The sequence below is a fragment of the Camelina sativa genome, chromosome 10 (genome assembly GCF_000633955.1).
Source record: "Camelina sativa cultivar DH55 chromosome 10, Cs, whole genome shotgun sequence".
Classification (NCBI taxonomy): domain Eukaryota; kingdom Viridiplantae; phylum Streptophyta; class Magnoliopsida; order Brassicales; family Brassicaceae; genus Camelina; species Camelina sativa.
Genome location: NC_025694.1, coordinates 23,817,258 through 23,831,501, shown reverse-complemented (window position 1 = coordinate 23,831,501; position 14,244 = coordinate 23,817,258). Strand labels below are relative to the sequence as shown.

At 37.2% G+C, this 14,244-nt stretch overlaps 4 protein-coding genes and 1 long non-coding RNA gene across 6 annotated transcripts in view; 3 read left to right on the top strand and 2 right to left on the bottom strand.

Annotated features, from left to right (window-relative positions):
- LOC104719724 (bromodomain testis-specific protein-like) overlaps positions 1–1,450 on the top strand; it is a 3,448-nt gene extending 1,998 nt beyond the window's left edge. Inside the window, exons 3-7 of one of the 2 annotated variants that reach the window (XM_019230535.1) lie at positions 326–433; positions 516–605; positions 695–753; positions 862–1,015; positions 1,110–1,450. In XM_019230535.1, the coding sequence (XP_019086080.1) occupies positions 326–433; positions 516–605; positions 695–753; positions 862–1,015; positions 1,110–1,181 (483 nt within the window). In that variant the 3' untranslated portion in view covers positions 1,182–1,450. Of the gene's footprint in view, positions 1–325; positions 434–515; positions 606–694; positions 754–849; positions 1,016–1,109 lie in introns of both variants that reach the window. The other variant, XM_010437693.2, reaches the window with a different exon arrangement.
- Positions 1,454–2,593, bottom strand: LOC104719725. Its single transcript, XR_756659.2, has 2 exons — positions 2,334–2,593; positions 1,454–2,220 (listed from the first exon to the last, which is right to left on the bottom strand). It is a non-coding gene; the product is annotated as an uncharacterized LOC104719725 (long non-coding RNA).
- LOC104720656 lies at positions 2,953–3,673 on the bottom strand. Its single transcript, XM_019230809.1, has 3 exons — positions 3,407–3,673; positions 3,225–3,262; positions 2,953–3,100 (listed from the first exon to the last, which is right to left on the bottom strand). Exons 1-3 carry the CDS (start codon positions 3,671–3,673, stop codon positions 2,953–2,955), a joined length of 453 nt encoding a protein of 150 aa, XP_019086354.1.
- Positions 4,757–5,683, top strand: LOC104719723. The gene has a single exon (XM_010437688.1). The coding sequence runs from the start codon at positions 4,800–4,802 to the stop codon at positions 5,499–5,501; it is 702 nt and encodes a 233-aa protein (XP_010435990.1). The 5' UTR covers positions 4,757–4,799; the 3' UTR covers positions 5,502–5,683.
- LOC104719721 (proteasome subunit beta type-7-B) lies at positions 6,278–8,932 on the top strand. Its single transcript, XM_010437687.2, has 9 exons — positions 6,278–6,366; positions 6,699–6,860; positions 7,327–7,468; positions 7,617–7,713; positions 7,799–7,868; positions 7,973–8,077; positions 8,167–8,265; positions 8,445–8,532; positions 8,663–8,932. Exons 2-9 carry the CDS (start codon positions 6,717–6,719, stop codon positions 8,740–8,742), a joined length of 825 nt encoding a protein of 274 aa, XP_010435989.1. The 5' UTR covers positions 6,278–6,366; positions 6,699–6,716; the 3' UTR covers positions 8,743–8,932.

Here is a 14,244-nt window from a genome sequence, read left to right as displayed (position 1 = left end):
TCATTGGAGAGCAGCAGAACTGGACAAGACTTTTTTGGCTACTTTAGAGCTCAAGTAGAAGACCTCTTGTCTCAAGAAGAGAAGATCTCTCATCATAAACATGGGGCTACTCACAAGTCTTCTACTGAAATTATAGGAGCTGAGTTGTCAGATCTCAAAAACGAGAAGTTGAATGCCTTGTTAAGGCAGTGCGTGTGGGATTCCATTCCAGAGGTTGAGGAGGTACACTTACTCATCCTGGAAATCATATTTGGTTTGAAGACGATGCTTTAGCTTTAGCTTTTAATTAAGAGACATTTATGTTAATCACACAATTCGTTTGCAGATGCAGTCGCGTGTTGAATCAATGCATCTGATGTCTCAATTGAGTAACAAGAAACCGTCAATCTCACCAACAGAGACTGTGATTCCTGAGGATCCTACGTTTAAAGAAGTGAGATAATATGCTTCTTGAATTCTTCGCCTGATAGATGTTTTATTAAACCCTTTTTTTTACCTCACATTTGTTCCCTTAGGTGGAGGATGATTTACAATTACTTATGAAGTCTGATCCTGATCTTGTTAAGGAAATAGTGAGCAAACATTCAACTGATCTTCTTGCCAGAGTAATTCTCTAAATAAATTTATTATTTGATTAACATTTCAAGCTCCCGAAACATCTCTAATGTCATGCTTTGATCTCTGCTTTGAATAGCTGAACGATACGCAGCAGCAACTTGAGAAACTACTTGACAACGTGGTCACCACATGCAGGTATAATATATAGTTTGTTATCTTTCTGTCTCGTCTCTCCATATGTATAGTTAGACAATCTTTTTTCAACTGTTACTTATGTGTTTGTTTGTTAAGTCTTATCAATAGACCTATGAGCCGTGGAGAGAAGCGAAAACTTCAGAAATCAATCAAGGAGCTACCTGGACCAAATCTTGAACGCGTTGTTGAAATCATCAAAAACCACTATGTAGCTTTGGGGAGAGAAATGCCTGATGATGTTACCGTCAACATGGAGGAGGAAGTAAGGCATTAGGAAATCTTTCGTGACATAGACTCCCTGTCCAATACTTCATATGGAAAACTATAACACTGTTTAAAACAAATGTCTGTTTCAGGACAACATTTTGCTCTGGAGATTGCATTACTGTGTCGCCGCAATCGAGAGTGCGCGGAAACTTGCTAGCTAGATAGTACAGGTATATAAATCCTTAAATCCTTCTCTCAAGTTGTGAGTATATTAGGAAAGGAGAAGGAGATAAACATGGTAATTTTGACTAGAAAGATCCGACCGGTTTTGTTCAGTACATGGATTACAGGAAAGAAAAAACATATTTGGTCTATTGTTCTGAGCTTTGAGGATTAACAAAGAAACTGCAAGATTGTAGTTTGCAATTTGGAGTTTTAGTTTTTTACTACCTATGCTTTCTACATTTTGAAATCCAAATACTTTAATGCAGTGTGAAGGAGTTAGAATTTATGATCCAAAAGATACTGTATTTTTCACAAATTAGCAGACACATATTCTACTTTAAGGGTGTGTTTTCTCAAATTCATTGATAAATACTCTACTTAGAAATACATAGGTAAATGGGTGAATGAGATCGGAAAATATATGATTCTTCATCATGGCGAAGGCTGAAATAAGAAGCACAGTAACCGGAAAGCTTCACGTACTCCATCTTCACCCAGCACATCCTCACCACCCGTTTCAAACTGAATCGGCATTTCGAAGCACAATGGCATAGTACTATCGATAGTCACGTTGACCATCGCGTTCTCTTCATCAACTTCTTGAACAGTGCCTAGCTGATCCCCAATCACCCGGAAATTCTGATCAGTCCAGAGATCCTGAGGAAGACCAACAATCCTGACCCAAATGTGATGGCCGATGGGTAGTCGTTGTGTATAATGGGTTCCCAGCGTACAATCGAAACCATCCAGTGATTGAAACTGAAAGGCTCCATTGCCATCACCTCCAGAAGATCTTCCTCTCTCTCGAAATCAAACCTGAACGTTCCTGATCCCAAGTTCATCTCCTTTCACTCGGTCCTCTAGTTTCTAGAGTCTGGGTAACGTTATAACCAGTGAGTCAACATTCTGAACCTCGGGGTTCATAATCCTACCGATGAGCGTCGTTCTCTTTAACCTTGTGATTAAATCTGAGTTGTCAAACGCGGGAATTCGAATTATATCTGAGTCGTCGTCGTCGGACGCCATGAGCTTGATCTAGTCAAACATAGAGAGAGATACTAATCAACATTGGAAGGAACCTCATCATCAACATTAACCAAAAAAGATTCAAGAAAGTAAGTAAAACGCGTGGAGCCGTTTTCATATACCTCGCAAAAAGACTAGCTCAAAAGAGAAGAGCCGAGAGATAGAATCTGACCAAACGTATGAGGATCCAGCGGCGAAGGATAGCTCGTGAGTTTTAGGGTTTTCAAAGTGAGTCGAGTGAGAAAGTCAGAGAGAGAGAGAGAGAGAGATCTCGCCAATAAATTCCCGTGAGGGTCATCTCAATTGTTTGGTGGTTATTTCATCTATTTCTTTCTTTCTTTTTTAAAATTGTAATTTCTGATATTTCTTATTTTAAATTTTTTATCAAACGGAAAGACCAAACGAAATTCAAGATTGTTTTTTATATTTTATTTTTGTGCACTCGAAAATAAATAATGTTCATTTTAATAGACACAAATTAAAGTGAAATTTTCTTTGTTAATAGTTTCTTATGAGAATTGTTTTTTTTTTTATAAATACTTTGGTGTTTGAGACAACACTTGATTGTTTCAGTATAGATAGAGGATATAGTTACTTCACATAGTTCAAAAGAAAAGAAGATGATTGTCAAACAAACATTATACTTTTTAATCAAAGGTTTTTATTTCTCAAATTTTATTAAAACTTTTTAAATAGCCTGCCTTCTCATTACATAATAAAAACTCAGCTCCGTGAATAGTTTTATGCATCTCTTGACTTTGAATCCCAAATGTGAACTACCTTAGTTCGTTTCTTCATGCGCCATAACATGGTAGTGCAAGTCGCTTTGTGGGCAAGATTCTTTATCATGACGAAGACTAAAACAAGAACCACAGTAACCGAAAAGCTTCTCATACTCCATTTGCACCAACACCTCCTCACCACCATGTCCAAATCGAATCGATATTTCGAAGCACAATGGCATAGTACTATCGATAGTCACTTTGGCCATCGCATTTTCTTCATCCACTTCTTGAACCGTGCCTAGCTCCTCCCCAATACACCGGAAATTCTCACGGGTCGAAAAACGCAAAGGAACACCTACGATTCTGACCCAAAACGTGATGGCCGATGGGTAGTTTTTGTGTATGATCGGTTCCCACCTCACAATGGAAACCATCCATTGATTAAAATTGAACGGCTCCGTTTTCATCACCTCGATAATATCTTCCTCTCTCTCGAAATCAAACCTGAACGTTCCTAATCCCACGTCCTTCCCAACCACTCGACCCTCTAGTTTCCAGAGTCTAGGCATCATCAAAACTAATGATCCCACACTCTGAACGTCAGGATTCATAACCCTACCGATAAGAGTCGTCCTCTTTAACCTTCTGATTAAATCCGAGTTGTCGAACGCGGGAATCCGAATTTTCCTTGTCATGAGCTTGACGCTCTTCCCATTGTTTCCACCAACCTGCGACATGGTACCGTATGAAAACCGAGTTTGATTGTAATGTAACTATGTAAGTGAAGGCCTTGTCTGAAAATTTTCCAATTTATACACAATAAGACCAATCGGTGAAAATGATGTCTGAATCATGCAAAATATTCTACATAATAATGACATAAATTGACAAGTTATTTTTGCATGATTTGAGTTTTCCATTCTTTTGCTCCCAATGATTCTAATTTCTATGGCCAAATCAATCGAGGATTCCTTAAGTAATTGTTTTTCCAAAACTGTAAATTATGACCATTTCTATTCCAGATCCTTTTCATGATTCATCGTACAAGAAGATTTCAAACTTGCGAACGTAACATAATCAAATCAATACAATGATATACACTAACTAAATTAAATTAAATTAAATTAAATTAAATTAAATAATAATTTCTAATTTTGGTTTTTTCATAAGATGTTTTTTTAGTAAACCTTTTTTCATATTATTTGATTGTATGTTTTTTTTTTCCAGTGTCTTTTTATCTCCACTGATTCTTTTACCATTTTTAGCATTTCTTATAAAAACTGTAAACCTGTAATTCAATCACATTATAATTTTTAATATTCAGGCATTCCGAAAAACATTTTGTAATTATGGAGTAGACGGTGGATAGGGCCTTAGAGTCAAGGCATTGCGATTAGTTTGACAGTAACATCCGTCATTATGTCAACGTTATTGTATTCATCCCCAACTTGATAATGATAATCCAATATTTTGATACCTTAAATTACAACTGGCTAATTAGCTAATTATAACATCTAATTAATTAATTAAAACTCAGATGCGTGAATGAGATCGGGGAATAGTTCCATGCATAATGCATCTCTTGACTTTGAATCCCAAATGTGAACTATCTTGATATATACTTATATATATATATATATATATATGTAACATAGTACATAGACCATGAATTTGTTCTCCTAATTAGATAGTTAATCACTATAAACTACAACTTGTTATAATAGTCAAATTCATAACCAAGACCATTATCATTAAGTCTTCTCCATCTTTCGCTATAAATAGATTATAACCCAAAGCTAATCACAATCACAAATACAAAACAAAACCTCTCAAATAAATCAAGAACAATAGTGAATATTTGCAATGTCTTCACGACAAACAGTGAGGCACCCGAGTCACAACCATCCACTACGCGGTCACAAATGCGAAGCGAAAGACGAAATCATCTGCTCGGGTTGTGATCTCGATCTGGTTGGTGCAGCTTTCAAATGCACAAAGTCATCAGACTGCGATTACTTCTTGCACAAGTCATGCTTTGACCTTCCTCGTGAAACCAACCACAAGTCTCACCAATCCCACACGTTGACTTTGCTCTATTCCCCAAAGTCAACGTATACGTGTAATGCTTGCGGCGAGTACGGGTCAAGTTTCACGTACAACTGTTCGGCATGTCAGTACGATGTACATGTCGGATGTGTTTCAATGCCTGAAACAGTGAAGCGTGAAGATCACGCACATCCACTCACTCTTCTTTACCGTTCTCCGTATAACCAACCCGGTTTAGTTTCCAAATGCGATGTTTGTGAAGATATTGTACCGGATAATATCTGGTCGTATTATTGCAAGGAATGTGATTACGCTACGCATTTACACTCATGTAAGAAAGAGGAAGAAGCAAAGAAAGAAGAAAAAGGAGGAGGAAGCAAAAGCTCGGTGAACTCAGAGCTAGCTGCAATGTTAGAGGCTCAAAGAGAAGTAGAGAGGATGCAGATTGAGATGCATATGGCGATGCAAAGTGCTTTGATTTCGAAAAAAGCTAATAAGGCGGCTCTCAATTGCATATAATTTCAACAAGTTGGGATTTTTCAAAATTCTCTTTACTCGTATTTCTGTTTTCTATTTCCTTGACTTGGTCATGTTGTTGTTGTTGCTAAGTTTTCATGTTGTTGTTGCTGCTAAATTTTCATGTTGTTGTTGTTTGAAATTGCTATCTGAATTAAAAGAACTATCAGTTGTTTGATTTTGCATCCATCATCCATGCTACTTTGGTATATGTTTCGAGTTCTACAATCCATTTATAAGTTACTTTCTGACAATAGGTAATGAAATATTAAAATTGTGATTTGAGAAACTTGGTTCAAAACATAGATGTACTCTAGTAGTTTGTATTTGATGTGTTAAAAATTGAATTTAAATCCGCTTATGAAATATTGGTAAAAAAATATATGAAGCTTACACAAAAGCTAACAAGTAGATAAGTACACAAAATACAATACACCAACTAGGATTATTTCGATACTAAAAAAAAAATTTCAAAGAAGAAAAGCATGCTAAACTTGGTGCAATCGAACCGAATAAAACCAAATATATCAGTGTTCTTAACATTTACAATAAAAAAAAAAAAATTGAATTGCAATATAAAAATCAAACTGAACTAAAACCAAAAATCAAACTAAATTTTTTCAAGCTAAACTAAAGAAAACGATTTTATTTGGGGTAAAAAAAAAAACCTAACCACATTACAAATGGGTTTCATTTTGACAGAAACAAAGCCCATTTAATAAAATTAGGCCCATTTATATATCATAGCCTCAAAATATGGTTAAGCAAAGGGGGATTAATTGAGGAAGAAGAAAACTCTGTTAACTATTACTTATTCTCCGGTTCGAGCTTCCTTCCTCTCGCTAGCTACATCTTCTTCAAGTCTAAGGTAACAACATCACCCTCCCTCTCTCGCTATATCGTCTCCGTCGATTCTTTCTTCTCAATTTTGGTGAAGATTTAACCCATCCTCCAGCGATCTCGATCCGAGCTATGTTGATTTAATTTGTTTTTTTTTTAACTTCACACTGAGTTTTCATAAATCGGTTGTTAGTAATTTAGTATGTGACTATTACGTTCCCCAATCTGTTCTTCTGATTTCGTTTCATCATCATCATCTAGCTTTGGTTCTCAAGATTCAAAATTTCACTTCGTTAATTAAAGACTCTTTTTTTTTTCTTTCTGGGCTGATAAATTTGTTTTGTTCCGTGATTTGTGTAGAGTGGGGTGAATCGGAAAATGTCGCAATCTTCCGTGGAGTTACCACCAAAAGGTGGGTTTAGCTTCGATCTGTGCAAAAGGAATGATATGTTGACACAGAAGGGTCTTAAAGCTCCGTCGTATCTCAAGACTGGAACAACTATTGTTGGGTTGATATTTGAGGTCTGTGTGTTTCTATCTCTATAAATGTATTTGCTTTTTTTTGGTTTGCTTTCATAGCTTTTGTGTGTTTAGCGTAGTGTGACTTGTTGTATAGTGAGTACTCTCTTTTAGTTATGAAAGTTAAAAAGTGACCTAAGGTTCAAGAATTGTGGGCTAAGGATGCAAATGTTAAAGAAAAGTGACCTAAGGTTCAAGAATTGAGTGCCTTGTGGCACCTTTTTGATTAAAATTGGATTGCCCTAATTATTGTGAAGTTGTTTGGTAGGAAAATGGAAGTATAAAGTGTTGTTGCTTGCTAAACCCTTGATCGTGTTGATGACTCTTTGCCTTTCTCTACACTTTAGAACACTGTATGAAACATGCGATGATGAGTTGTGATCCTGTGTTCTTGACGTTCTCTTTCGGATTACCTAATAGATGTTTGCTGAAGATATACAATGTTGATTTCCTTTACTTGTTTGTATAGGATGGTGTGATACTTGGAGCTGATACACGGGCAACTGAAGGGCCCATTGTGGCTGATAAGAACTGTGAGAAGATTCACTATATGGCACCAAACATTTACTGTTGTGGTGCAGGAACTGCTGCTGACACTGAAGCAGTAACTGGTAATTCTCACCTACCAAATTTCTGTACTGTTATGCCAGATCGAAGTTTATTCCTTTGAATCCCTGTTTAATTTAAACCAGAAGTTAGCAAACACTTGCTCCATGAAACCCACTGCATAGCTAATTTGATTACCATTTCACTGTACAGATATGGTCAGCTCGCAGCTGCGGTTGCATAGATACCAGACTGGCCGAGATTCTCGAGTCATTACTGCATTGACTCTTCTCAAAAAACATCTTTTCAGGTATTTTTGCTTCACCATGACCAGAAACTCGTGTTATATATACTAAAATAGGCATATGTAATTGAACTTCTGAAGTATCATTCAGTTATCAAGGTCATGTCTCAGCTGCTCTTGTGCTTGGTGGAGTTGATATTACCGGGCCTCATCTTCATACGGTGAGTTTTTAACTCCTGATCAAAGTTCTCCGCTCTTTAAAAGCGTTTATAGTTCAGGTTCTTTCATTTTGTATTCACCTCTAACGTTCTGACTAAAAATGAAGATATACCCACACGGTTCCACTGATACTCTGCCATTTGCTACAATGGGGTCTGGTTCCCTTGCTGCCATGTCAGTGTTTGAAGCAAAGTATAAAGAAGGTCTAACTGTAAGTAAAACAGAGGCATTTTTATCTTTATACATTTTTCTAGATTTCTTCTCGCCGTATGTTTGACGTTTTTGACTCAAATCTTGCAGAGAGACGAAGGAATCAAGTTGGTTGCTGAAGCCATATGCTCTGGTATATTCAACGACCTTGGCAGTGGTAGCAATGTGGATATCTGTGTGATCACTAAGGTTTGTCATACTCCATCTTCCTCTCCTTTTAATAAAAAAGATGTACCATCTAGAAATTTGTTTGTTTCATGACTGACAAATAGATTAAGCGAAACCAAAGTGATTCGCTACAAAACCAATACTTTGGATTACCTATATATTTTATTTGAAACTTATTGTGTGAGTCGATTTTGTGACAGGGGCACAAGGAATACTTGAGGAATTACATGGAACCAAACCCAAGAACCTATGTTAGCAGCAAAGGCTATTCATTCACCAAGAAAACTGGTAAGAAGCTACTTGTTGCAACACTTAAAATCGTTTCTGGTATCTGTCCTGATTGTTGAAGTGTTGAGTTTGGTTTAATTAGATATTTTTTCGTCTTCATCTTGCTGTTTTTGTTTCTCTGTAAAAACAGAGGTTCTACTCACCAAAATTACACCATTATCGGAGAAAGTGGAAATTGTAGAAGTGGCTGGTGAAGCTATGGAGGAATGAAATGATTGTGTGAGGGATACTTAAAAGAGTGAAATCATTGTCTTACCTTACATTTACATTTTCTACTTTGTTTAATTTTAAGTTTTAACGATGTAGTTGTCTCCATTTCATCTTTAAACTATGGATGATTCTTTTTTGTCCGCAACAACCTTTTAAGACGAAAGCTTCTTAGTCCAATCTCTGTTTGACATTCTCTTTGTTCTGTAGAAGAGACCAAATTGAGTAATTATTAAGAGACACATTTCTATATAGATCCTTCCGCAATCAAATTTATCAACATCAACACATTTGAAAGCCATGAGTTACGACATGCGCAAGACATATAAGATTTTTATAAACAGAGCAAACAATAATCTTTTCAAAATGGGGTCAAAATACACATCAACAACACTAATTCAAAAGAACCAATAGATTATATGTTCCACACTAATTCAAAAGAACCAATAGCCTATGCTTTCATATCTCTATTTTCATATATATATATATGTGTGTTTGTGTGTGTTTAGATGGTAGCAAAATCAATAAGTAAGACGAGCAAAAATGACTCTAGCTAGAAAAATGAACATAGTATCAAAGGGAAAGGGTAGACAATGTTCCATCATTTCTTCTTCTTTTATTGGTTATTCTTCTACAGAATAATATAAATCTGGAAAACCCAATACATAATAATGTAAAGATTGATATAAACTTAGGAATATATAGATGTTTACCATACCTTCATCTAAACGAAAATTTTAGCAAACTCGTATATATAGATTCTGAGGTTTTACGAGGATTTAAGTTATTTACTCTCACCACTTTAAGTCCCTACACAAGTACAATATGGGTATAAATAAATAATTAATGTTATCTGAAATCTATTAGTGTACGTAGTGCGTAAGCAGTACAACTGCTAAAAATAAAATTCTGATGCGTTTTCACACGTTTCTTTTATTTTTCCCTCTTTCTCACCTAGATATTAATACAAACGCTGTCTTTGTTTTTCATAATGGAGAATATCCAGTTACCACTTACCAATGATCATAATACTTTTTATTTTGTTGTTATATGTATTGGAAAGCCAGAAATTGATTATATTGTATCATTTGATATTGCAATCCACAAAATCTGGATTGCAGGTAATGGTATCCTAAGAGCACATGACCCATATATTCCACTTGATTCAGATATTTATGACAATCGTCCAGGTTGTTGTAAAGTAGAGAATCGAATGAAGTAATTCTCTTGTTCTTATTATTGATAATCGAATGAGGTTACATATATATAGTAAATACAAAGGCTTAAGCCCATAACTGACTTAGTCTAATACGCATGGCCGATGGGCCTTTGCTTCTAGCCGATGAGCTTCATGGACCGTGACCGTATATGAGCTTGGTTATGGAGTCCATCCTTAAGTGGTTTATAACACTCCCCCTTGGATGACATAACCATGCCGATGCTAAGGGATCAATGCAATGCGCTTGGGGATGCTGCCTCATTAAAACCTTAACAGGAAAACCCAGTGGGACAAAACCATGGTGAAGGAAAAAGAGTATAACACACATCACTCCCCCTGTTTCAAGCATCACTCTAAGTCCTTAAGTCTCCACATTCCAATCTGGTGCGTGAGCTTCTTGAATGTTGTTGTCGGCAATGATTTGGTGAAAAGATCGGCTGAGTTGTCGCATGATTGAACTTGCACCACTTGAACTTCTCCGGCCTTTTGTAGTTCATGTGTGAAGAAGGACTTTGGTAAAATGTGCTTCGTCCGATCTCCCTTGATGTAGCCTTCCTTGAGCTGTGTGATGCAGGCCGTATTGTCTTCGTATATAACCGTTGCCTTCTTATCGTCGTCCATGCCACTATCGGTCCGAATGTGTTCAGTCATCGATCTCAACCAAACACACTCTCGGCTGGCTTCATGAATTGCTAAGATTTCCGCATGATTTGATGATGTGGCCACAATACTTTGCTTCATAGAACGCCATGATATCGCTGTACTACCGTGTGTAAAAACATAGCCGGTTTGAGACCTTGAGTTGTGTGGATCCGATAAATAACCTGCATCAGCAAAACCAACTAAACCTTCCTTGTTATAGTTAGTATAATATAAACCCAAATCTGTTGTGCCTTGTAGGTAACGAAGTAAATGCTTAATTCCATTCCAGTGCCTTTGGGTCGGACAAGAACTAAATCTTGCTAGGAGGTTCACGGCGAAACATATACCCGGTCTAGTGTGGCTAGCCAAGAACATTAACGCTCCTATAGCACTGAGGTACGGCACTTCAGGACCGAGAACTTCCTCATCGGCCTTCTTTGGACCGAATAGATCTTTATCCAAGTCAAGACTCCTTACAACCATTGGGCTGGTCAATGGGTGAGCCTGGTCCATATTAACCCTCTTGAGTACCTTTTCTGTATATGCCATTTGATGCACAAGGATTCCATCATTTCTGTACTCAAGCTGTAATCCCAAACAGAACTTAGTTTTACCTAGGTCTTTCATTTCAAATTCTTTCTTTAAATACTCTACTGTTTGGTCGATTTCTCCAGGGGTCCCAAGGATGTTTAAATCATCCACATACACTGCTATAATAACAAACCCTTTGTTTGCAAACTTCTTTATAAAAATACATGGACTGATTGGGTCATTCTTATAGCCTTCTTTAGCTAAATACTCACTTAACCGGTTATACCACATTCGACCACTTTGTTTCAGTCCATAAAGGGATTTGTTCAGCCTAATGCAGTACTGTTCTCGAGAACCACTCTTATCCTTGAGCTCAATACCCTCTGGTAATCTCATATAAATTTCATTATCCAGTGGACCATATAAGTATGCGGTTACAACATTCATTAACCGCAAATCCAGTTTTTCTCTTATAGCCAGACTTATTAAGTATCTAAATGTTGTTGCATCCATCACAGGGGAGTATGTCTCCTCATAGTCTATTCCTGGTCTTTGAGAGAATCCTTGTGCTACAAGTCGTGCCTTATATCTCACGATTTCATTATTCTCATTTTTTTTCTTACAAAAATCCACTTATGTCCAACTGGCTTTATTTCAGGTGTTGTCCTTAAGATCGGACCAAACACACTTCTCTTCTTTAAAGAGTTTAACTCCACGTCAATGGATTCTTTCCACTTTAGCCAATCTTTACTTTGTGTGCACTCTAATATAGACGTGGTTCATGATCCTCATTTATTTCAAGTGCTACCTTGTATGGAAATATTTCATCGATGTTGACATCTTTTCGGTTCCATTGAATTCCAGATATGATATAATTGATTGAGATCTCATTATTATCAATACCTTCAGGACCTTGAGGTTCAGGGTCCCAAACCTCATTTGGTTCCTTAGGATTTGCCGCGGCCATTCTGTAGTTTCCTTAACCTCGGTTTCATTTGCACCTTTCTTAGATTTCCGAGGGTTCTTATCTTTGGAACCTAATGGTCTACCACGTTTCAAACGGGCCTTAGACTCTGTAGCAACTTGATTATTGTGTTCCTTCTGAACATCAATACGTACTGGTGCATTACAAGCTGGTATGTACGATTTTGTTACTCTCTTTGGGTCAGCAAAGGAATCTGGCAATTGATTAGCTAGCTTCTATAAATGAATAATCTTTTGAACCTCTGCATCACATGCTAGAGTTCGAGGATCTTGCCAATTTAAGGATGTTTGATTCCATGTTAATTCTTTAACCAGCTTGCTTGTCTCTCCACCCAACATAGGAAACACAGATTCTGTAAATTTACATTCCGCGTATCTGGCCTTAAATAAATATCCTGTAGTTGGCTCAAGATACTTAATAATAGTGGGAGACTCATATCCAACATATATTCCCATCCTCCTTTGAGGTCCCATCTTAGTTCTCTGTGGTGGAGCAATAGGTACATAAACGGCACACTCGAATGTTTTGAGATGGGATATGTCTGGCTCATGACCCGTTAATAGTTGGGATGGTGAATACTTATGTTCACTAGATGGCCTGATGCATATAAGTTCTGCTGCATGTAATACTGCGTGTCCCCAAGCCGACACAGGAAGCCTCAACCTCATTAGCAATGGCCGAGCTATCAATTGTATTCGTTTAATGAAGGATTCAGCCAATCCATTTTGTGTATGGACATGTGCCACAGGATGTTCCACACTCACTCCCATGGACATACAGTAATCATTAAACGCTTGGGATGTAAACTCACCAGCATTGTCTAGACATATAGTCTTAAGTGGAAAATCTGGAAAATGTGCTCTTAGTCTTATAATTTGAGCCAACAGTCTAGCAAATGCTAGGTTCCTTGTGGATAACAAGCAAACGTGTGACCATCTGGTTGATGCATCGATCATAACCATAAAATATCTAAACGACCCACAAGGTGGGTGTATTGGTCCACATATATCACCTTGTATCCTTTCCAGAAAGTTTAAAGTCTCTTTAGTGACTTTTACTGGTGATGGCCTTATGATTAGTTTCCCTTATGCACATGCTACACACGTGAGATGTTTAGGGATAATTTTTTCTCTCTTTAAGAGTGTGCCCATTTGAATTCATAATAAGCTTACGCATCATGTTAGAATCCGGATGGCCAAGCCGGNCTCAACCTCATTAGCAATGGCCGAGCTATCAATTGTATTCGTTTAATGAAGGATTCAGCCAATCCATTTTGTGTATGGACATGTGCCACAGGATGTTCCACACTCACCCCATGGACATACAGTAATCATTAAACGCTTGGGATGTAAATTCACCAGCATTGTCTAGACGTATAGTCTTAAGTGGAAAATCTGGAAAATGTGCTCTTAGTCTTATAATTTGAGCCAACAGTCTAGCAAATGCTAGGTTCCTTGTGGATAACAAGCAAACGTGTGACCATCTGGTTGATGCATCGATCATAACCATAAAATATCTAAACGACCCACAAGGTGGGTGTATTGGTCCACATATATCACCTTGTATCCTTTCCAGAAAGTTTAAAGTCTCTTTAGTGACTTTTACTGGTGATGGCCTTATGATTAGTTTCCCTTATGCACATGCTACACACGTGAGATGTTTAGGGATAATTTTTTCTCTCTTTAAGAGTGTGCCCATTTGAATTCATAATAAGCTTACGCATCATGTTAGAATCCGGATGGCCAAGCCGGTCATGCCATAGAGTGAACTGTTCATTAAACATTTTATTCTTTGCCAAGTTAGCTTCTATCATGTTAATCTTAGCATGGTATAAACCAGTGGCTAGTGCAGGTATAGTCTCTAGGACCTTCTTATGCCCACTCACGGTTTCAGTAATGTATAGAAATTCTTTGTTCCTTCACCCTTTGTTTCAACATGATAACCATTCAATCGAATGTCTTTAAAGCTCAATAAACTTCTTTTAGAGCTGGGTGAGTACAAGGCATCACTTAGTTCAATATGTGTGTCATTAGGTAATAATATGTGAGCTTGGCCGTAGCCTTCTATTAAGCTTGCTATACCCGCAATTGTACTAACATTGGCACTTTTCATTATGAGGTTTATGAAA

Bases quoted from the DNA above. Each gene is read 5' to 3' on its own strand.
- LOC104720656 (XM_019230809.1), bottom strand. From the start codon at position 3,673: ATGTCGCAGGTTGGTGGAAACAATGGGAAGAGCGTCAAGCTCATGACA. The intron at 3,263-3,406 runs GTGATGAAAACG...TCGACCCGTGAG, and splicing joins GAGAGGAAGATATTATCGAG to AATTTCCGGTGTATTGGGGA. The intron at 3,101-3,224 runs AGAAGTGGATGA...ATGGAGTATGAG, and splicing joins GAGGAGCTAGGCACGGTTCA to AAGCTTTTCGGTTACTGTGG.
- LOC104719723 (XM_010437688.1), top strand. From the start codon at position 4,800: ATGTCTTCACGACAAACAGTGAGGCACCCGAGTCACAACCATCCACTA.
- LOC104719721 (XM_010437687.2), top strand. From the start codon at position 6,717: ATGTCGCAATCTTCCGTGGAGTTACCACCAAAAGGTGGGTTTAGCTTC. The intron at 7,469-7,616 runs GTAATTCTCACC...TTCACTGTACAG, and splicing joins TGACACTGAAGCAGTAACTG to ATATGGTCAGCTCGCAGCTG. The intron at 8,266-8,444 runs GTTTGTCATACT...ATTTTGTGACAG, and splicing joins ATATCTGTGTGATCACTAAG to GGGCACAAGGAATACTTGAG.